Source organism: Natator depressus, chromosome 11 (assembly GCF_965152275.1).
Source record: "Natator depressus isolate rNatDep1 chromosome 11, rNatDep2.hap1, whole genome shotgun sequence".
NCBI lineage: Eukaryota > Metazoa > Chordata > Testudines > Cheloniidae > Natator > Natator depressus.
The window spans coordinates 17205661-17230040 of record NC_134244.1 but is presented as its reverse complement, the minus strand read 5'-3'; the positions used below and the strand labels follow the sequence as shown (position 1 = coordinate 17230040).

At 38.9% G+C, this 24380-nt stretch overlaps 1 protein-coding gene across 11 annotated transcripts in view; it reads left to right on the top strand.

The window, feature by feature from the left end:
- Positions 1 to 24380, top strand: part of NCKAP5 (NCK associated protein 5) — a 587437-nt gene that overhangs the window by 492348 nt on the left and 70709 nt on the right. For 10 of the 11 annotated variants that reach the window (XM_074967251.1, XM_074967249.1, XM_074967241.1 and 7 more), the window contains 4 exons: positions 7624 to 7728; positions 10806 to 10997; positions 15172 to 19022; positions 19932 to 20109. In XM_074967251.1, coding sequence (XP_074823352.1) covers positions 7624 to 7728; positions 10806 to 10997; positions 15172 to 19022; positions 19932 to 20109 — 4326 coding nt within the window. The remainder of the gene's footprint in view (positions 1 to 7623; positions 7729 to 10805; positions 10998 to 15171; positions 19023 to 19931; positions 20110 to 24380) is intronic. The other variant, XM_074967247.1, reaches the window with a different exon arrangement.

Here is a 24380-nt window from a genome sequence, read left to right as displayed (position 1 = left end):
TATTTATGTTTATGCATCAAATATGTGCTTAATACCTCACAATTTACACTCGAGGACATTTAGGAATTTTTGCTTTCAACTTTCTCAGTACTTTTGGAATCTAATTCACTGCTTCTGCCTATCTTTGAAAGGCTTGATTACAACAAAGTGTAACAAGCCTGTAGACTCTGAAGCAGACACAAAACTATTGTTTTATATTTTGTGGTGGATTTGCTTTGTTAACAAGATTTTCTGATGTAGCTGTAACTCCCTAATCTTCCATACAAACGTTTGTAATATCACATCCTTGTACTTTGTCTTGAATGTTGTCAGTTAAGTCTCAGTAAACTCGCCTGTAGGATTTGCCAGCAAAGCTGACAAGCCACTATTAAGGGTGGGTTTGAATGTAAAGTCTGGCATCTTTTGTATCTCCTGACTTAGCTTTTAACGGCTTTATCCTGACAGGAGGGGGAAAAAATCAGAAATAAACAAATTAAAACTTCAACAGGGAAATACTTTTGCTAGATTAATAGAAAATCAAAATAAAATCCACTTGACTGGATGAATTCTCTGTAATAGCTAGAAGCTCTTTTTTATACTAAGAAATTATTTGGCTTACTGAACTATGTTTTAGAGTTAATCCTTTACTATTTATTTTGTGTATAACTTTCCCCACTGTTAATACTGAGCAATATTGTAAGCTTGTAATTTTGTTCCTTACATTTCAAACAGCTATTTGTAAGACCAATAAATAACAATCCCCAACTGCTTGCTTATATCACTATGAGGCATTTCATATCCTGGGATTCACTTACTGTAGGATAGAAAACAAAACAGCAACTATAAGGTTGAAGCTACAGGAAAATAAGGATGCAACTCTGCAGATACAAACTGTAAGGCAAGCTAATTTTATTAAATCTACCAGTTAGGCTATAGAGAAGAACAAAGTAATAAACCTGAATCACTGATAAGGTGGATGTTAGTATTAAATATCATGGGAGGTAAGGCTACAGACATTCATTGCATTTTCAAGACACAGATTCCACGTAATAGACCTTTAGAAGTATCACCAAATATTGTCATTAGCTACTTGTCCTGTTGGAACCAATACTCAGAGCAGCAGAAAGAACAAAAGATTGTACATTATGGAGCTAATTTTCATCAATTTTTTCTTGCATTTTGCATTCCCTTTATGATCAGTTTTATGGTGCCTTAGAGTCATACAAGATTACGAAAGTTTGCATGTCCAAAAATGGGGACTCAGAGTAAAGGTTTATTAATGGCTTTTAATGATCTAAAGGTTTAGTCAGCCTTACAAATATTATAAGGTGTTATTGTTAAACAGTCACAAGCAAATATTAGAATTGTTTTAAGATAGCATAAGGTTCCTACTCTGGTTTTTACTGTACTTGCTTAAACCTGGGCCTGCTATGCACGTGTGAGCTGAAGAAGTTATCCACTTGAGCCCCTGGTGGATCTACTACCTATCATATATTCTGTCAGCTGCCTCAGGTGAGTAACTTGTCATTCTTTTTCAGCCCCATGATTGTTCTGCACCCAAATAAGGGGGCCAGGATAGGGTTTGGCTCAGCACTTCTCTGGCCATGGCCTCTATCTACAAGTACCCCACCCTCTTTTTTCCCCTGGCAATTGATGGTGCAAGATGGGGATGGACAGGGAGACTTCTGCAGATTGACTGGTTGGCATCCGGCTCTGTCTTGGGTGTCCTCAGGACCAAGGTGCTGTGTGTGTCCAAATGTTTGTTACAAAGTATTCTATGCCATTTGAAGGGTGTCTGTAGACAATATTCCACCCAGCCAGCCAACATTTAAAAGCAAAGATCTAACTCCAGTTATGCAGAATGCAGAGGTTCATGGTTTACTTCCAGTAAATATGGGCTGGAAACTATCCTAAATGTGGACACTTACTCAGAATGCTACAGGCACCTAACAGAGAAGATCAGGAGAAAAGTTAGTTTCGAATCCTCATGTTCATTCTCCTGAAAATGCTTTTTCTTTTTTTTTTAAACTGAACTCCTTTTTCTGCTACTGAGAGCCATGCTGTTATTTCCTCATCCTCTACTGATGGTCTCTTTACACAGAAACTAGGGAGATATACCTTTGGACCTTTTCTGTGCAGCCTACAAGATAGGACCAAATCTTATTCCCCAGAAATTGGAACTCCTGGTGTGGAAAGTCGCATTACTTCAGTCTCCACTTTGGAGCAAAAGCAGATGAGGCATCTTATGAAATAGACAGGCATGTGCCATTAATACTCTTTGGGGAGCTTCAACTCTTGTAGAGAGATCTCTGAAAAGTGGTAAAGAGGACAGTGGACACTCTGGCATCTGGAAAAGGGCCTCTACAAAGCTGGACCCTTTACAGATCCAAATCATTAAGAGGAATGGCATATGTCGGAGGTAAGGGTAGATTGTCAGGATAAATAATAAGGAAGTTGTTAGGGAATTGGGAGGAAAAGAACTTTGAAAATTTGGACCAAGCATTGCCCTTGAAACGACACTAGGTAATATCAGTAGTCAGTATGAAAAGAATGGTGAAAAGGCATATGCAAACGTAACAGCATTACTGTGACACTGCATTTCCTGGCAATTCATAAACAGCGAGAGGAGGTGAATGCAAATCCTTAACCCACCTGATTAACTAGGGGGAAATGCATGGAGGTCAGTATTGCCATTATAAACTATGAAAATAGAAAATAAATAAATATTGTTGTTCGTGTACTGAAAAGTTAGATTAAACAGTATTTTGCAATGGATATAAAGTTCTGTTTATAGCACAGTAATTAATTAGTAGAAAAGCAGGAGTTTAATTCTCAATGTTCCATTATATTTATAACTTCCAAGATCTGAAATAAGTAAGTATAGCTAACAATTATACATAATAATAAATTCATACATTTTTGTAGATCAAAAAGAGTACAGTTCTCAGAAATGTTCCAACATTTTATAATATTATAATTAAGTACAGTGAGATCTGCAGTAAGAACCATTTCCAATAGCATCACTTCGTAAGAAAACACTTTAAAGCATCTTTGAGGTTTTCAGTGCACTTTCTTTGCTCTTTAGTTAAAGCCCACTTCCAATACATGACCAATTTTGCTGGTCTCTTTGGAAGGCAATCTTCACCATATGCCAGTGTTTGTAAACTCTAATTTGTGTAAAGCTGAAATCCATGTTACATTTTTTATTTTCAGTGTTTCCATACACATAATTTGCCCCTTCGTTCTGAGAATTAAGCATATGAAGAATACATGCTTAATATATTGGTTGTGTAGTATTTAGCTTGAATTAGAACTCTCACCAATCTTGCAAGAAACAGGTATAAGATGTCCCCTGTCTCCCTGAAAACATTTCTGTGCATTCTGTTCAATGCCCAGAAGACAGCAGGATCCAATTCCATAATGGAGACATTATCTTTAGAAACTCCTATTAAATAAACTAGATACCAAATCATAGTGTTTATTGGGGGGGGGGGGGTTGTAACATTATCTGGTATGGGGCAATAGAACTGTTTCACAGTGTATTATTTCTATAGGCTTTTTGGAACCGAAAAGAGAAAAACTTCTGAAAAAATGATACAGCCTAGGCTGTATTAACTTTCCTGAGTGTTCTGCATGGGGGCTGGTGAGAGGATAACATGTATTTCCCCAGCTCAGGACTGCTTCATTCTCATGCACGTGTGCCTCGATCCACAGCAGTTCAAGGACAATAAGGGTGATGCCATGTGTGCACCTGATGGCCTCTTCTATTCAGGCAAGGGAAGTTCATGCATGGAAGTTCTCCATATTACACAAACTTCAAGAAGAATAATCTCCTTCTGTACTCCATTTTGCTCTGCTGAACCCCAAGGGCATCAACAATATTTTAAAAACCAAATTATTTTCAGCACAGAGGTATCATTACACAGATGCTGTGATGTAAACAAGTGTGTCATGTGAGAACGTCCGTGATCAATACAGTATAGTTTACATCATGTCATTGGAGCTTCTGTGAGATGAAGTCATCAGTGGGGGGGATGTCACATTTTGTAGAATATTTTTTCATTTTGTAAATGTATTGACATTTTTAATAAGCAACATTATACTTCTTTATTTTTTGACTTTATCACTTGGAGAAAATAAATGAATGTGGGGGGAAATTATTTTCCTGTCATTTTTACTTTATAATTACTGTTTCATTGCTGTGTGGCTCTATTTCCTTAATTATCTTAATCCAAACTTTGTTCTGTTTCTTTAAACTTTGTTAATGTAGGTCATTCTGCTGGGTATGTATCTGTTACAGCTGATTTCATAGAATCCTACAAATGTAGGACTGGAAGGGCCCTCAAGAGGTCGTCTAGTCAAGCTTCCTTTCTGTGTACACTAGACCATCCCTGACAGGCATTTGTCTAATTGGTTTTTCAAAACCTCCAATGAGAGGGATTCCACAACTCCCTTGGAAACCTACTCCAGTGCTTAACTAGTCTGATAGTTAGAAACCTTTTCCTAATATCCAACCTATAACTCCCTTGCTGCAGATTAAGCCCATTACTTCTTGTCCTACCTTCAGTGGATATGGAGAACAATTGATCACCATCCTCTTTATAACAGCTCTTAGCATATATGAAGATTGTTACCCCTTCAGTCTTCTTTTCTCAAAACTAAACGTACCCAGTTTTTTAACCTTTCTTCACAAGTCAGGTTTTGTAAACCTTGCGTCATTTTTGTTGCTCTCCTCTGACTCTCTCAGTTTCTCTTCATCTGTCTTAAAGTGTGGCGCCCTGAACTGGAAACATACTCCAGCTGAGAAGAATGAGACAGTTACCCACTGTGTCTTACATACAACATTCCTGTTAGTACCCTCCAGTGTGATATTGGCCTTTTTCACTACTCAATCACATTGTTGACTCATATTCAATTTGTGATCCATTATAACCCCCACATCCTTTTGTGATTAGTATGATGGTGAACGTTTCCAGTATGATGATTACTTAATTGGTCTATTTGATACAGATATGTAATGGTATTATAGATCTTGAGAACCCACTTTCCTTCCTTTCTTCTCTATTATTCTTATTATATTTTGCTGATTTACTTTTATTATTTATAGGCTCATAGAGTTTAAGGCAGAAGGATTCATTAGATCACCTAGTCTGACCTCCTGTATATCACAGGCCATTAAATGTCACCCATTTACCCCTGTATTGAGCCCAATAATATATAACTTTTAACAATTTACTATTTTTAATTAATTTTAGGTTGTTATTTGGGAGATTATTTCTTTCTCCTTCCTGATTTTATTTTCTTCTTGCTGACTCAGTATGCTGAGTGAGCTGGCATTATGTTTCACAAGGATGATATAGCAGTGTACTTAGTTTCATGTAACTGTTATTGTTATAACAAATTATATTGTTCACTTCATTATTTACGGCCATCTGTATTGCTAACTCCTGTACAATAAAATAGTATTTTCAAAACATTTTTAGGGACTGACAAACTCTGAAGCAAGTCTTCAAGATGTAAAACTCCTGAAGTAATTTTTCCAGTATGTTTTCTTGGGAAATAAACGTTAGTGTCTATTCCCTTCACACTTCTCCAATTTTCCAGTCTCATGCATGGCTTAAGTACAGAAACTTGCACTAAAAATCCTCTGCAAGGAGAGACCAGGAAGTTGGTCTTTTTGGAGGAAAGACAGTCCTTTTCAAATGGTCCTTCCTAACAACACCTTTGCATCACATCAAAGATTCCTGTGTCTGAATCAATTTGAATTTTCTGGTGGCTCAACTATACAGTTGGGAGACTTTCAGTTAAAGGCTAACTTTGAGTTCATTGTAAACCTGTGAGCTTGGAAAGGTGTAATTAGGCAGTATTTAAATTTTGGGCAAACATCAGCCTGCAATTACAATAACGATATTTTAAATGGTTCACATTCAATAACTGGAGAATAGATATAACTGACACTGTGTTAGAAGACATGTACACTCGGTGTAGTAAATATTTATAATGAAAACTATACTGAATGCAAAGTGTTTGTGGCATCTATTCAACATTGTGTTATAGGAAATATGATTATACAGAGCATTCATCATTCAAACAGTTTCCCATAATCTTACTGAAACAGGATAGCACAGGTTAAAACAAAACACTGAATGAAAACTAGATGAATATGTAACTCCTGCAAAATTATTCCCCAATTAATAATTAGTGGTTAAAAGTACTAAATTGCCTGCAATAGAAGTCAGTCTGCAATTCTGGATGTGACCAGCAAAGGCTGGAAGAAGAGATGTCTATTTATGGATGATTCATTCTCCAGAGGAAGAAACTGTAGAGGTGAGTGCCTGACAAGCAGGCTGAGCACTGCATGTGGTGCTGAGCTGAAGCCTCAGTCCCAGCTTGCAGAAGCCTGTGTAGAGCTGCTCTGCCAATACTCCAGCTGGATATCGGTAAGATTAGCGGTTGCAAGCTATTGCTTCCCCCTCACACTAATATTTGTGGACAAATGGATAAACAGTTTCCGGGCCCACTGCCTTGCCCCGCTGCATCGTCTCCACATGCCTATAGGGTGTGTCCTGCACAGTGTAACCTAGGGTACCAAGTTTTCTTGGCAGGTTTGCTGCAGCCTCTCCTTCCCCTTCACCCCTTTCCAATACCCACAGCCATGCACAACATGAACTGAGCAGTTCCAGTGTCTTGATTCTTCTGTGGTTGCAAGGAGGGTGGGCAGGATCTTACCAGAGGGCCTGACCCAAAGCTCACTGAAGTCAACAGGAACCTTTTCATATATTTCAGTGGACTGCGGATCAGATCCCAAATATCTATAATCAAAAAGCTTAGCTCACATGACCAGCTGGAGAGCAGATATAGCTATTTTTTTCTTTTGAAGTCATTGGTCAAGAAACAGCATTCAGATAAATCATACGTTTGAAATTAAAACAGGTCAGACTTATTCTATACAGAAAGCCTTGGTAATTAGTGTACAGATTAATATGGGGGAAATGGCATCAGGTTAGCAGGCCTTCCAAGCAAAACTGAAATAAAGGACTGAGTGTGTAATTGAACAGCATGTGAATATTAATGCACAAAATCCTCTGAGTCCCTTGCTCCCTGATGCAATTATTTTCTATTCATATTAATTGTTCCTAACAGATGACATTAATGACTTTGAGTTAAAATGTGTGCAAGGCAGGACTTCACAAGATCAATGCCGTTTAGAAATAGGGTCACTTTTATAATCATTCACTCAAGCTGTAGCAACTGCTAAATAAAACAAGGTTAATGTGTTGATTGCTTTATAAATGTTAATTTCATCATTCATTTTTATGCTCCTTTAATGCAAACTTTCCAAACTCTATGGATAAATATGATTGGGGTCCTATTACTTTGTCATTATTGCATGTGAAATCATGATAAGTTGTGAAACAGTCACAGGGAGAAAAAGTTCGGTTTTCTTTGGATGAAAAATTTTCGTGCATCAAGTCCTGTACTCAGTAAGCAGTAAAATGGAAAACTTTCAAATTAGGACAAGTGCTCTTTTACCACAGGGTTTTATTCTCCTTTGAAATTTAACTGCACGGTTTGGAATTTTTAAAATGCTGATCTGTTGCATATTTGTCAAATGTTTATGCTTTGGTCATTCTCTTCTGCCAGAAACTGCATTCACGCATCTTAGATCTCTCGTCTGGGGATTTGCTTTCAGATGTAGAAAGGAACAGAAGTTTGATACAATCACGAACTACTGGTGTTCAGATTCATGTGAGTCTTTGTGTGGTCTTTAAGTGCCTCATTTGGAGCACTCATTTTTGTCTGTGAAGTGCGATGTCATGGGTGAGCCATTGTTGAGACAGATAACAATACTTTCCTTTCTTCTGGTCTCTGAAATTCAATATCATGTCTCTGGTTGATATAGTACACAGAAAGTGTCACTCTGTGCAAAAAAAAACATAAATCTTGACAATGTCCCCAATATACCTTTTTGGGTATTGATTACATCTCAAAATCTCTGAGAAATGGTCAAGGAGCTTTTTATTAAAGCCCATGTACCATGTTATTCATCCTACTTTTATGATATATTATGTATGAACTTTTAAAAATTCATGGTCTCTGCAGTTTTTTGGTTTTTTTTTAATTAAAGTTGGGGGTTAGCTTTGTGCTTATTTGGCAAAACTGTAACCAGTAGGGCTTTCATGTTTCATTGACGGAGAGAAAAGTAGCTTTAAAAACAAAAGTCACATGAAGATAGAGAGAAATAAAGCAGATGAGAACAGAAAACTGAGCCTTTCTATGCCTTTCATCTTAAAGTATAAAAGTGTCATCAGAAATGTAATCCGCTTTATAATAATACATATTTTAGTGGAAAGCCATTGTTTCAAAGGTTCAAAAAGATGTTAATGACCCTCTATACAATCTGTAATTTAGCTTTCAGGTTAGATTTTTCTAAGTATGCAGTTTTCTCCCTGCAATTGTTTGATTCAGTCAGTTGTCTTTTCTTCCTAACAACAATTACATGTTTAAATTATACTCATACAGACAGCTTTTGTACTCTAATTTCATTAAAGGTGATGGTTTAGAAGTCATGATTAGGGGAAAAAACTCAGATTATGCAATTCAAATTAATTAACCAGTGTGCAAGTTAACTATATATAATTAATGCATCATAAATATAATCTTTAAAGGTTTTTTAAACAGAATTAAAAAAAAAAATTAGACAACTCCTAGAAGAAAAACCCAGCCTCCTTTTAAAATTGAGGAAGTTGAGAGAACGTTCTGTTCAGAGAGAATTCTCGGGATGCACACTATATTTTCCATGTTTTCTTACTTGCTGTAAATATTAAGGGTATTTACATGAAAATACTTTTTGCTTAGATGTCCATTTGCTTCTTATTCTGAAATCATAGGACCTGATGTCCCTCTCCTCCTTAAGGCACAAAGGGGAAAAGGGGATGGGATGGGAAGGCTCCCAAAGCAGCAGAAGGTGGGGGGAGGGGAGTGAGGGCTCTGCACCATGCTATGTGCTCCCCTTCCCCAGAATCTACAGCAGTCCTTCCAGGCAGGCACTAGGCACTTTGGAAATGTCTGTCCTGTTATATGGGGTGGAACCCAGAGTGCAGTCACCGAACATTGTATGTTTATCTAGCACCACAGCTGAAATACCATAATAAGCAGAAGTCAATGCTACTGTTGGCCTCCATGCCTTCTACCTGCAGGGGAGGACGCAGGCATAGCAGGGGGAACTAGTGACAGCAGAGGGAGTGAATGATGCCAGTGGTGAAAGCCAAGGGACTCTATTGCAGAAATGCTGAAGCCTGTGCTCTGTGTATTACCTGGCACTCCGGAGGGTTTGGAGACCAGTTCTTCTACACCCCTTTCACCGCTTAGGAGGACATGAGGTGAAACTCTCTGCTGCTACTGCTGACTGATTTTTCTGATCATGGGGTTTTGTCCATGACAGGGAGCGATGATTTGCCCTGTAATTAGGTTTGTTACAGACAGAGTATTATGATGTCACTTGAGGAATGAGCAGCAGTCGCTGAGGAACTCCTCAGCAATAAAAATCCTGTTCTCAGCCAAACAGCCTTTGTAGTAATAAATGGGGGGAAATCACACACACAAAAAGCAACCCAGCATGGAACAGAGTATATGGAGAATGGTCTCTAAATTGAATATTTTCCAAAGATTTCCATGAAACATTTTATACATCCATTGAATCTATTTGACAGTTTTGCCAGCCGCTCATGTATTATATAACCTTAGATTTGTTTGTATCCTATTGGGATATAAATGTGAAAACACCCATCTAAGCAAAACTACATCAGGCTATAAACAAGAATGGAAATCAATAAATATTGCTTAAGGCTTGGTTGTGAGGTTATTTTCTAGTTTTAATGAAATTCTAAGCCACCTTTCAGAAAAATGTAGTCATGTTGCTCTTCAGTATTCCTGGTAATTAAAAAAGTTTCTGATTCTATATGGCAGACGAGGATATCATCATAACAGCATAACAGTGCAGGCACTTAACATTAAAGAAAGTCTAGCATTGTTAGGCACAAGAGAACTAGTTTGAATATAAATTACACACATCCTAGATACTCCTACAAAGGTTTAATATTTTACCTAACGTGCTATCTGCTCTTCATTACTCTCTTCCTCAAAGCTGGCATTTAGTCACAGTCAGCTGAAATTGCATTTGGAGAGGGGCGATAACTACCCAAGTACTAAAGGCAGCCATAAAGTGTCAATAAATTGCATAAGTAAGAGGCTTCAGCTGTCTGAGAGTGACACAAAGATGGATTGTCCTGCATCCGAGAGTTTCTTAGACAAAGGTTTGGACTAGATAGGAAACCAGAATTAGACTGTAATGGAGAGATTCCATTCTCAATGGACATTCTGTTTGGGACACTAAATTAATTTACCTTGTCCAGTTGGTGGAGCCTCATCTGTTATATTGTGGGGCTATAATGCAGTTGTCAAGATGTACTTGTACTCTTATAACTTAGTTTGTGATATCTTACTGGAGCATGCTGCTAATATCTACAGCATAATTCACACAGATTCAAAATACTCTTGCAGAAAGACCAGCAGAATGCTGAAGCCATAGTAAGTAAATAAAAATAATTGGAGGGATTGAGATTTTTTTCTGTTCTAATAAAGCTAAACATTAAATTGTTTTTTTTATTTTATATCTATTCATTAATATTACCAGATCCTAATGGAATATTAGGCAAGTATAAATGGCACACTTGCATTTTGCCCTATTAACCAAATCAATCAGGTAGAAGAGAAAGGGATCTGTTTTTACCCATAAGATTGTTGCATTTCTTCTTGTGTTTTAGGAATGCCAGCAGAATGTGAAATCCAGTATACCTGCCTTGAAATGCCAGAGTCAAATAAATATGACAGGGCCCAGTCGCCTATATCCCCGGAGCAGTTGCAGTAGCAGTGAACTCTCTCTATCAAGTGCTTGCAGTGAATATTCCAGTGGCTCCTCCTACACTTGGAATGATGGAAAGACGTGCAGTAAAAGGGTAAAGCAAATTGATTTGTTTCATTTATTAACTCAATTCATCTGAAACAAGATGGAGCAGTCAGAAATTTCTGAACGATTTGCCTTTATTCCTCTTCTCCCCCCATCCCTTTAAATGATTATCAAACTTGCTAGAGTTTGGTGGGAGCAAATGTGCAGATGTGAGAGGTCCGAACAAACTTCAGGCCTCCTTAACTCTTTAAGCTATCTGGCACAAGGGCCTACAGAGTGCAACATGCAAAACCAGTCTATGCATTTACACATGAGGCCAAGCTGTGCCACACTGGCTTCATTTGGGTTGCCTTGGTTTAATCAAGGGTAAAATTTGGTAGATTTAGCAGATTTAAAAAAAAAATGTCGTTATGGTTTAGGAGGCAGGAAGCTTATGAACTGAAAGTGTTTGCTTCTGCAATGAATAGGAAAAAATACATCGGAAAGGAGGTCTCATGTGATCTAATGGCCTTAAATAAAAGAGTTGGAGAGATTTCAGCTTGAATCATATAGGGAAGTTTAGTCCCTTGACGCTAATTGTTGAATTACATCAATGCAAAGTCCTAATGCATGATGAATTAGCACACAACACTGGGAGCATCACCACCACCAGTGCCAAAGGGTTAAGCAAGTTGAGCTCATATTGTTTTTAATCGTTTTCTATTCTCCCTGTCTCTGTATTAACTGAGCATATTGAATGGTAGGCTTCTTCTCTGAACAGTAACTTCTTGGTAGTTTTGGATTTTCTCCAGGTTTCTTCTCAGAAAGAATGTTTCATTTAGTTTCCTTTTCTAAGCATGCTAACTTCAAAGTAGGCTTTTTGAGTGGCGCTAGAATAGGGAGGTAAAGGGTGAAGGATTTGGGAAATGGAAACTTTCAACTCTTAGGTTCAGATATAACTAGGGCCCTACCAAATTCATGGCCATGAAAAAAGCATCACGGACCGTAAAAATCTAGTCTCCCCCCATGAAATCTGGTCTTCTGTGTGCTTTTACCCTACACTATACAGATTTCACAGGGGAGACCAGCATTCCTCAACTTGGGGGTCCTGACCCAAAAGGGAGTTCCAGGTGGGGGGGCTGCAAGGTTATTTTAGGGGTTCGAAGTATTGCCACCCTTACTTCTGCACTGCCTTATGAGCTGGGCAGCCAGAGAGCTGTGGCTGTTGGCCAGATACCCAGCTCTGAAGGCAGCACCCTGCCAGCAGCAGCGCAGAAGTAAGGGTGGCAATACCATACCAGGGCACCCTTACTTCTGCGCTGCTGCCTTCAGAGCTGGGTGGCCAGAGAGTGGCAGCTGCTGACCAAGGACCAGGGGTGAAAGTAACTTAAATGACTTACTGGTATGCAGGGTGGCTGGGGTCCTGGGCAAGGTGGGGCGGGGGCAGCTCTGAGCCCTGGGAGTGGCAGGGCCTCTGGCAGAAGGGGCGGGGCAGGGGCCAAAATCCCCTAGCCAGCCCTTCAGCGCTGCCCCACCCCCACTGCCCGGGGCTTCTGTGGTGATTTAAGGGGCCCAGGGCTCCAGCCACAGGAGTGGTGGTGGCCGGGAGCCCCAGGCCCTTTAAATCACTGCTGGAGCCCCAGGGTAGCTGCCCCTTTTGCCCCCTGCCGTTATCAGCGGCTTTCTTACCAGTACACCATATCGGACTGGACCGGCTTACTCTCACCTCTGTCAAGGGCCCAATTCTGAAGTCATCCTTACTTATGCATTGTTGCTACTGGCGGCTCTGCCTTCAGAGCTGGGCTCCCGGTCAGCAGCTGCCGCTCTCCGGCCGCCCGTCTCTGATGACAGGGCCGCCGCCGCCAGCAGCAGCACAGAAGTAAGGGTAGCAGTACTGCAACCCCCTCTACAACAACCTTGCGACCCGCCCCTCCCCCCCACACACACACAACTCCTTTTTGGGTCAGGACCCCTACAATTACAACACCGTGAAATTTCAGATTTAAATATCTGAAATCGTGAAATTTACGATTTTTAAAATCCTCTGACCATGAAATTGACCAAAATGGACGGTGAATTTGGTAGGACCCTAGATATAACCCTGGTAAATAGTGACTGAAAGTTACCATCAGACATCTGTTCAGTGGAAGAAGTTTGTGGTGTGAGTAAAGTACCCAGTAGACAGTTGATCATCTCAGAAAAACCACTAACACACTTAACATTCTAGAGTTCAAAGACTGCGAGGTAGATTCTCAGTCCTGCTCTGCTAATTTTATGTTACCCAAGCAGCACAAAAGGAGCATCACCCTAGCTAGAGATTTACCTTTGCTGAAGGCTCCTCAATGCCAACAAAAACAGCATAGCTGGCTCCTGTGCTCCCCTCCCTGCAGCCCCCTACTCAGGGAGGTTAGAAAGGATGTGTTGTTGGTGGGGCAGAGGTATGGCTGGACCACTCTACGTTTTGGCTATCCTCAGCTGGCAAATCATTTCCTGCTGATAGATCTTAGAGCAACACTCCTCTAAACTGTGCCCTGGGTTGGGGCCAGGCAGAGAAGCTAGACACAGAAGAGAACCTGGCCCAGAATTACCTGCTCGTTCTTTGAGATGGTCCTTCTCCATGTGGCCTTGAGGCACAAAGATGCTCACATTGCCACTGCCTCTACCACTGTTAAATGGATTGTTTTATTTTCTCGGGACATTCACTCCAGCACTTTTCGCAAGCATCACAGTCATTTAAAACCATGCAAAACATTTTAACAAGAACTATTCCAAGCAAGTTTTGCAAATCACATCAAGGTTTGGCCTTCGCTGTGAATATGGTTTATATTTAGAATCGTAGAATCCATAGACTCTTGTGAAGTCATAACTAGTCCATCAACTTGCTGGAGGAAGATATTTCCCTATAGTATATTTTTCAATAATTTTTCCAATGATATTTTAGAAATGTGGCTTTCACACAGGGAGCACAGTCTAAGCAATCAGAAGGGAGGAAATTTCTGTAATATTTAAGGTAAAGATGCATTTGCTATAATTTAGTAAAGTACCACAGTCACACTATCTCACCGTAAGAAAATTGCCTTTTCTTTTCTAGCTATGCCTATCTCTAGCTCTTCTTTGCAAATCACAGTTTGCTCAATTTGCACTTTTGTTTGCTGTTCATACTCAAGCATTTTCTGTTGTATTGTGCTTCCTATCTTTTCAAAAAGGCAAGTTGAAAAAGGCAAAAAGAGGAGATTTCCATGTAGAAAACTATTGGGGACTGTATGGGAGCTCAGGGGTTTCCCTCAGTAATAGACACCAGACTCTCTGGTTAACAAAAATAAAATCTTTTTCTGGGTTGCTATATTTATTTTTGGTTGTTAGCATATTAAACCAAACAATAAACATAAGACCTACTATAGACTTCTCCTATCTCAAATCCAAGCATCAGTTATAAGAAAAGACCCGTAAATGGTCCATAATGCAGAAGAATCACCTTTCCTAGCTGTCTTCTGGGCTGCTTGGTGGGTCTCTAAGCTGCCTGAGTCACATCCAGGCAAGAGGAGCTGCTAATACAGTTCTAATCTGCAGGATACAAAGCCCACTTGCCTAACAACCCCACTTCTTCACTACTACTAATAACAATAGTAACAAACCTCTATCTTAGGTACCATATAGGGCCCCATTACCTCACAGACTTCAATGTAGAAGTAGGGTTCATGGGGTTTCCTCCCAGGGCCCAGCATGTCATAGTGGTGCTGGAGTTCATGTAAATATGCAGTATTTACTATATATGCTGTGTAGTCTTCCCTTTATTTTTTTCCCCTCATATGTGAAATGGCAGATCACCTGGCCATAAGTTTGCATGCATGAGTGCAGCCCCTTCACTATCCTCTGTTCTCACTCTTCATTCACTCACCTCATTGATTCCCGTTTCCTCTTTCCCCTAAATCAAGTCAACTATCCTCATTCTCTCCCTCTGCTTTTCCAATCTCTCTCTCATTCAGACATTCCCTTTCTCTTTCACACTCAAATTTCTTCTGCTCTCTTTCTGTCTTACTCATTACCCACATTCTCTCTTACACACGCCAATCACACTCCCCATTTCACACTAATATGAAATACTGTATTAAGAAAGAATATTGGCATCAATTCCAAAGATAGCAGTTTGTCTAGATGAGACTTAATACCATATGCAATTTATAACCAATTAAATAAAAGGTGTTACTTTTTTTCTTACCAGCATATTCTTATTTTTTTAACAGTCATCTGTAAGCTGGGATAAAAGAATAAGCATTGGTTCTTCACTACCGAGCAACCTCTCTAGTCCTACAGACAATCCACCTCCAACTCGTATCAAGGAAAACCACATTTTGGAAGGGCTGAAGAAGTTACAGAAACGAAAAATATTATTTGAACCATCTTCAGTAATATCAAAATGGGGTTACAAAGATTGCATGAACTCCAATGAAGGAATATATTCCCCTGGAATTAAATGTGGCAGCCATGAAGAACAAACTCATTGTAAGCCAATGGAAATAGGGAGCGTTTGCATCGAGCACAACAAAACTTTCATTTATGATTCAGATTCACATGATGATGCAGATGATGAATCTTCATCTTTAGTATTGCTGCATGAAGTACCAAGCAAAGGTGGCAGGCTCTATTGTAATAAATTAACCCACAGTATTTCTGACAGTCTATTTGGTTGGGAGCCTAATGGGAAACGTTTACCAGAAAAAGGTTCATATTTTAATTCAAAGGAAAGACCTGAAAAACTAACTAGTTTTGTCAATGATTTTCAGTCAGAGGTAAAATCATGCACAAATGTTAAACTGCCTGTACTGCAGCTAGATCAAAGCACTGCTAATCTGGGTTGGAAGGACCTTAATTTACAGTTTTCAGATACTGATGACAATGAAGTCATGGATGAATTACATATAGAAAGCAGTGATGAAAAAAGTTCATCAGAGTTGTTATTAACTCCCTTTACTGACAAGCATACAAAGAGCTCTGACATGCTTGCAGGGATGGAGAATTCTCAGTTTGTATCTACTGATGGAGAGGAAAAACAAGTATCCGCTCAGTCAGATATTGGGCCAAAGACATGTAATTTTATTAAACAACAAAAGCTTATTAAAAAGACTTCTTCTGAAGAATGCACTACTGTAATATTTGATGCTGAGGATGGTGAGCCTATTGAATTCAGTTCACATCAAACTGGAGTAGTCACTGTGACTAGAAATGAACTTTCCATCAACCGACCACAAAGTGGGCGCAATGCAGAATACACTGAATTTATACCTCAGGGAATAACTAATTCGCAGACAGGAACTGATGCTAGAAACTACACTGTTTTAGAAACACCTGAAGATGAAATAGAGAAAAAGACTCTTCAGAACAATGTAGGGAATGAAAATACAGTTGTCCCCATGACATGCAGTGAATCTTTACACTTTGAAAGAGCATTGTTGCAAAATACTCTACGACAAAAGCTAGTGAAGCCAGTGTACAATGTATCATATAAGGCCAGTTCCATCTCCACTGTTCATGCAGGTATCAATCAAAAGCAAAACTTGACTAAAATACCCAGCAGAAATAAGTTTTCACCACAGAAAATTAAGATGACAGATAGTGAGTCTGCTGCAGCCTCATCATCTGGCCCAACAACCCTAGAAAAATCACCAGCTTTGCCGCCTATGAAACTGTCAAGATTCAAAAAGGCACAAAGTCCAACTCATAATTTGGATTCGAAAATAGACATACAAATTCCAAAGCACCATCTTCCTCAAAATTCTAAAAATCCAGGCAGAAGTGAGTGGAGAAAGAATCCAAAGAGTCAAGTTCCAGGATCACCATTATTGCCTCAGCACCTTATAGAACGCAGTGACTATGGAGAGCCCCCAACTAGAGATATTCATTGTGATTTAGCAACTGTAGAAACCCAATCCCCATCACCACCCCCTCCTCCAGGCCGGTCAACTTCACTGTTGATAAAACCAAATTATGAACATTCTCCACCTTTATCCATAAAGCCAGGAGCAACTGTTCCCAATGAAACTGCAAGAAATATTCTTAAATCATCACCCTTAAAAGGAACTGCAAACCCTATTGCTTTTCATAATCAATCTAATCGTGAAATGCTAACAAAAAATACACCTCTCATGGCCAAAATTGAATTAGTTCACCTTCAAGAGAATGGACAAATGAGCACACAAAACATGCTTCAAAAGTCCCACAGCTCCCCTGGAAACTCTCAAGGGCCTTCCAAAGTTTTCACAAAAAGAGCTAACCCAAAAACCTCTAATCAGTCAGTATTCTGCAGCAATCAGGAGTTTTCTAACCCAGGATTACGGACAGCTAAGACTTTCTCTCTCGCTTGTGTGTCACTGGAAACGGTTTCCTCACAAAGCACGTATTCAGGCAAAAAAGGACTATCCAATGGCAGTGGAGTGCCTCAGCCACAAAAAATGCCAAACAGTCTGCCCACATCTCCACAATGTCACACAGCAAGTAGTAGCGAGCCTCTTCTATCTCATGTTAACCGTTCCTCATTGCCACTATCGTTTCATGGCAGTGACATGACAAATGCTGTCCAAAATTCTCATGAGAAAGGACTGAAAACCCGTCTCCCTGTAGGACTGAAACAACTTGTAAAATCTCCCCAACTCCTCAGGAAGAGTTCTACTGTACCAGGAAAACAAGAAAAAGACAGTATAAATGCAGCTTCCAAAAGCAATGTGAGTTCATGTAAGTACAAGCAGGATGAATCCATGTGTCTAACCACCATGGAAACAATGGGTACGGAATTAAGAGTCACTAAGGCCGATACTGAAATAAAAGATATTTTTTCCATGGGACTTACTATGGATACAGCATCTCCTCACTCACCTGAAAACTGCAGCATTATGGTAGACCGAGGAGATGGATTAGAAAACAAATTAGTTAAGAGATCTGTTTCTTCTAGTAACAAAGCATACTTAAAACCGGCTCTGGGAATGAATGGAGCAAAGGCCCGTAGTCAAAGTTTCAGCATTCATACAGGGGAAAAGCCAGCTATCCCTGTGACAGAAGGTCTAGGAAAAGTACGGACTCAGATTATTACTAACACTTCTGAGAGAGGAAATTCTTTAACAAGACAGAACTCTACCATGGAAGGATTCCAAATCAAGGCCACTCCTGGCTTAGCAATGGCATCAGAGACCCTTTCAGATACTTCAAAAGTCCCAGAAAATTTATATTCTAGACAAGTTTCTGATGGAAGCATGAGTAGTTCCAATAGTCAGCATGGTAGCCCAAGCAGACTACCATTCAGAACATCTCCAAAAGTGGACTTGTTTCACAGCATTTCAAAATGTGAGGGAAACGAATCACCTTCTCAGAAAGATACACCAAGTATATTTGTCCACAATGAAAAAAGCAGTGAGAATTCTAAACAGCATCCACTAAACAAAAAAAGTATCATGCAAGCAGAATTGGAGTTGGAGTCATCACCTACTATTCCAACAGAACACATTTCATCATTTCAAAACTTGGATGGAATACAATATCCTCGTAAACTTGAAGCAAGCAAGTCACAGAGACAAGAAACCTCTTTAAAGATATCAGAAAACTCTGAGGTTCCCAGTGCTTTAAGTTCATCTGTTGTACAACCTACAATAGAAGAAAAAGTCATGTTGTGTATCCAGGAAAATGTGCAGAAGGGTCAAGGGCAAAACAAGCCTCCCACTGCTGAGATGAAGCAAAAGACTGGGCCCTCTATAGCTAGCTGGTTTGGTTTTCGTAAGAGTAAACTCCCAGCCCTGAATGGTAGAAAAACTGATGTTCCTAAAACAAAGGTAGAAAAGAAAGAAGCAAAAGGTTCAGGTTTTGGAAATAAGCAGGCAAAGTCAGAGAAAAAAAAAGATAAAAAGAAAACTGACCAACACCGTGAAGCAGAAAATGAATTTAATAAGAAAACCGAAAATGGTGACATTTTAGATGATGTTTTGAAAGGCAAAAAGAATACAAGAGCTTCACAAGACATCCCTGGCCAGATTAGGTGTTATCAAAAGAGTGGTTCCTCCACCATCACATATTCAGCAAAAGACAGTTTTATGAAAGAACTTTTAAACAGGTAATTACTTTATGAAACAATTTGGGATGTGCAGTTTTTTTTTTCTCTGCAGCTTTATGTGCATTCTCAGTATTAAACAAAATGCAAGCATGTTTCTTCTAGATAGGAATGCATAGTGTAACCCATGCACCTCCTGGGTGTGTTCTGTCCCATGTAGTAGCCCCAAGACCACTTAGAGAGAGAGAGAGAGAGAGAGAGAGAGAGATTATGAGTCTGCTCTGTAGCCTTTTAGGTCATGCGGTACAAGCTCATGTACTAAGCTCCAGAGGTCGCAGGTTCGATTCCGCCCGATGACGACCGGGGTCCGTCGGTGTTACAATAGCAGCATTTGTTTTGTACATATCAAGATTTTAATCTCTGGGGGAAAATGTTAGCAATAAAACAATAATCTGGTTCATGTTAGTTTGTTAACCAAACCAATGGTCTTTGAAATTAAAGAATGGTAAATTTGATCAAAGATTATAGGAATTCAAACTATTCCAGAAACCAGGAATGTAGGCATCTGGTGTGACACACAGGAAAATTATGTACATGTTTTTTATTTCTGCCGTTCTCAGTGATTGTAACCAGCAAATGTGCATTTGGTAACTAGCCAGAATTAATTACATTTACAGCTACCATAACCTTAGGCCACAAAGACACTCAACAATCATTGTACAGTGATTCCCAGTTTGCCGCACAGCAATTTCAAATATAAAATAAATCCTTGTATGTGAAAGACTAAATTGATATACTACCTGAAATTGCAAGTGACAGATTTGATCAAGACTAGTTAGAAACATTTATCACTCAAAGGTCTAGAGACAGAAAGATACAGAGAGGTTACTTTAAACATTAAAGGGATGGGAAAAGTAGAGTGATTGAAGAAGGGCAATGTAATTTATTAGAGGAATCACTTTCTACCTGCAGAGTTGATAAGAAAGCAGCTCAGCAGACAGAAAGTGGATCAAATAATGTTTCCTACAGGAGTGTGTCGAAGGGCAGCTCCCAGGGCTCCTGTCTTCCCAGCAACTCTATCAGCACTCAAGGAAGCCACAAGAAAAATAGCAAAACAAAAGCTGATATGGAAATGCAGCATGAGACACTGGTAAGTTCTTTAGTGCACAAAAACGTTATTTCCCTTTTATTAATATCTGGATGTGCTTTGTTCCTTATTTTCAGTACAGACAAACAAGACAATAATTGTTTATATATAGTAGAAAGAATTTTGTAACTAGAGAACTATGAATTAATGCCAAATCTGACAGTTTGATTATGGGCCAGATTGTACGATCATGAAGATCGTACTGCTTTTACCGGCAACTGAATTTCTGTAAATATATTTGCACGATGATGCCATAATCACAGTGCAGCACAATGAAATAATGAGACCATTTTCTTTTCTTCTTTACTTTCCCCTGAAAATTATACACTTGTGTCAAACATTCTTCTGATATGATTGAAACCATTAAAAAGTAAAAAGTGTAAAACTCAATGGAAAAAAAAAGCAAAGCACTGAACCACATTTAGGGATGTTTGTCACTATCAAACACACAAGTGGGAATTGGATACTTGACTTTCCATGAGAATTAAGCCCCTTAGATTCCCTTTGAAAATTTCCCCCTTGGAGTGAATTTTGTGCTTCTCTACAGTTTTAACTGGATCTGATACTTTAATTTATCCAGAGAGCAGAAGCATTACAATTCCTAAGGAAAATTGTTTTAAGCACTGTCAGCTCTTAGGCCCTGATGTGCAAAGGTAATGCATGTATGTGCTTAGCTTTACACATTGTGAGTAGTGCTTGCTGTGCAGCAAATGAATAAAGCTAAGAATGTGTAAATCTTTGCAGAATTGTGACCTAAGATCTTACTCTAAAGATACCCTTAATTGTGAAGTTTTTAATAATTAATCTTAGAACTCAGCTGACAGTGATTTCTCCTTTGGAGTGGGCTTGTCCCATGATGTTATAAAGTTCAAATACCAGTGGCGTACAGATGTTTGAACTCTGACAGCATTTAATTTTGTATCATAAAACACTGTCTACACTCTCCATAGTTGTGTTAACCATATTATTTTCCCTTTTTGCAAAATAATTTGAACGCTTGCACCAAATGTGTACACTATACAGCATTAATTTAAGCATATCATTTTCGTTCTGACAAAATGGGTTATTAAAATACAGCACATGCTGCCATTTTGTATGAGAAAATTTGAAATATGAAGTAATTAAATATTTCTCTGGGTTATGTTTGAAGGGTAAAGCAAGTTTCAAAAGGCTTCATAAGGGAAATTGGAAAACCTCTTAGTTTACTATTGATGTTAGAGTGCTTAAGGTTACAGTTATCACAGACACACTTTCAAGTCCAGGCAAATGTGTATTTTTATTTTCATGCAAATAATGTCTTTATAAAAGGATATACAAGGTCATTTTGTAAACTCTCTCAGAAAGCGTTGGCAGAACGAATGCTCTGGAAAACTTTTTCCTCTTGGCTTCTGTGGTATCATCTCTTCTTTGAAAATGTAGATGTCCCCTGCATTATAAAACCACAAATTATAAGCATATCTAAGGCTGCCCTTGTAATGTCACTGAAAGGAAAGAGAGAGAATGAAAGTCTGGAAATGTGCAATATGCAGGAAATTCAATCCAAGTGATCTAGAACTTTGATAGCAAAGCGGAGCCCCTTATCAGAGCCACTCAATTTAACGATGTCCCATTTAATATGGTCCTGACAGCATAGAGTATATCGTCACTGTACAGAAGTACAAAAAGCTCTGAACCGTTGCTTCTACAATTTCTTTTTTGCTTTCTTATTATTTTCTAATGCTGCAATAATTTGCTATGCTTTTTGTCTCTCATTTTGTAAAGTCTTTTAAAATGTAACAATAACAGTCATTTAGGACTTTAAGTATATCTTCAAGAAACACACTTCATTTTATCAGTGAAGTACAAAGATTGTCCTTAATATACATAAATAATGGAGAAATGCTAATTATCCTATTTAGCTTCTAAGGACAAATTAGTCATGGTGAAAAGGCATTACCTATCTTATACCATACATCCCTTTTGTTAAGCTGGAAATCAAAGTATTGTAACTATATTGTTTTTGAAGATTCAAGTTGCTTCAGCTGTGAATTCCTTATTATGAATTTTGTTGAGTTTAATTCCTAAATGAAATAACTAGTGCCAACATGTTGAGAACATTTAGAATAAAGAGAATGAAAGCATATACTTTGTGCTCTTAAATCTAATTTTTGAAAGAAATATGGTGTTAAATAGGATTTATAAATTAAGTGGAATTTCAGCTTGTCCTCCAAATTCATACAAGAGAAACAATTGACACTCTTTAAATTCAGAGTTCATGCATCTTATTTCTAGCTCTTTCCATTATTCTTTGGTGCCTGCTTTCTCTGAAGAAGATTGCAACGGATTCTCTTTGGAGAGATATCTATGATTGAAAACACTAGCATGTGGGAGCATAGACCATTGTATATTTTTTATAAAAAAGAAAAATAAATGCTTTTTGAGAAAACAGAATAAATCTTTTAAAAAACCTTAAACTAAGAGGATTATTCTTTTCTTAACAATGTAAAGTACATTCAGTAATGAGGGTCAACACTGAAACTGACACTTGTTCTTCAAACCTCATATCGTATGTACCGCTTTTTTAAAACCTGACAGTAACGTGAGGCTCTTTTAAACATTAACATTCTAGAAAGTGTTTTTTTCAAGTCTTTTTTCTTATACTTCATAGAATTAAATCTTTTCTCTTTCCAAGTTCTAATTAAAGGCATGGGGGGCCTATTATGCCATCCCTTATGCAGCACTTATCCCTGATTTTTGTGCAACTTATACTAGAGAGTACCATTACTTGGCTCTCATATTTAAAAGATATAAAACTAGCATCTCATTAACAGTAAGCTTGGGCATACACCTTTGGGAGGGATACACAGCCACCAAATGCATTATGATTAAGTTAATCAAAAGAGGTACCTTTTGGGCCAAATGCTGCTCACTCACACATGTACTCCCATAGGCACAAAACAATAACACCCCACATGTTCTTTTCTGACACAGACGTCAACTTATTCAGACCATTGGCCATTACTTCAGGTCAGGTGCAACAGTGTGAGGGGAGAAGTGTACAGAGTAGCACTAGAATCAGGGCAATGCAAGTGAGAAATTTGAGCCAGATTTGCATACAGCTCCTTGAATTGCACTCTGTGCATTTTGGAATACCCAAGGACATAGACTTCTATCATGAAGTTTAATAAAATTAGCAGGACACATACAATCCCTCATGACCTATGGGTCTTGAACCCAGCTTGCTGACAAGGACCTACCTGGGACCCATGAAGCCCAGCTACAGTGTAAGGCTCCGCCCCTGAGGTCCGATTGTTGGAGCCCCAGGGTGGCTGATTGATCCACTGGCCCTACTTAAGCCAGTAGCAGGAACAGGAAGCTGTTGAAACAGCTCTGCTCCACTCCTGCCCCGTCTCTGCTCCTTTATTTCCTGGCATCCAAGTTTTGGGTCCAGACCTCCAGTTTGTTTCCTGCCTCTGACCTCCTGCTATTCTGACCCAGCCTGACCCTGATTCCTAACTTGTGGTGCTGATCTCCAGTTTGTCTTCTGCTTCTCATCTCCTAATATCCTGACCCAGCTGACTTCCGTCTCATCACTGTGGAATCTGGCTCAGATTGCTGTGTCAGGCTGCCCATGTCCTGGCTGTGGTACAATCCCTAAGTGTGAAAAGATTTTATCAGTCAGTTAAGTCAAACCATGCACATATTCTTCTCTTATTCCACATGCCCTAAAGAGTTCTGTTCCCCAAAAAAAGGTCCATATAAAATCTTTCCGCTTCAAAGAATATGTGACTTTTGCAAATTTATAGAGCCAAATCCTTGACTTACTAATGGTAGTTATGAGAAGTCAGTGGAACTACCTGTGTGAGTAAGACCAGCAGAATCTGGCCTATGATAATTTTTTAAAAAAAATTAATAGTTTTGCAAATAATAATCCTAAGATTTTAGATTGGGAAGCATATTTAATACTTCTTTGAATGTATATAAAATACAATAGATCCTGGAAGTGGCTTTGGCCAACAGAGGTCAGTTAACAAGTATTAATAAGAGCACAAGCACTAAACAGTGAAAGAGTGAATTTTTCTTCAGGGCTAGTTCTCTTTCAGGACAGCCTGAGGAAGTATTTTCCTTTGTTTGACTTATACGTATTAGCATGGTGTAAGAAAAAACATATGCCCTTGGATCTGAATTATAGCCACACATGGTGCACACTGAAGAGGTTTTTCTCTGTACGTGTAAGAAGCAGGTTGACAGAATGCATGCGAGGAAGAAGCTTAACTATTTGTGCACCCATTTTT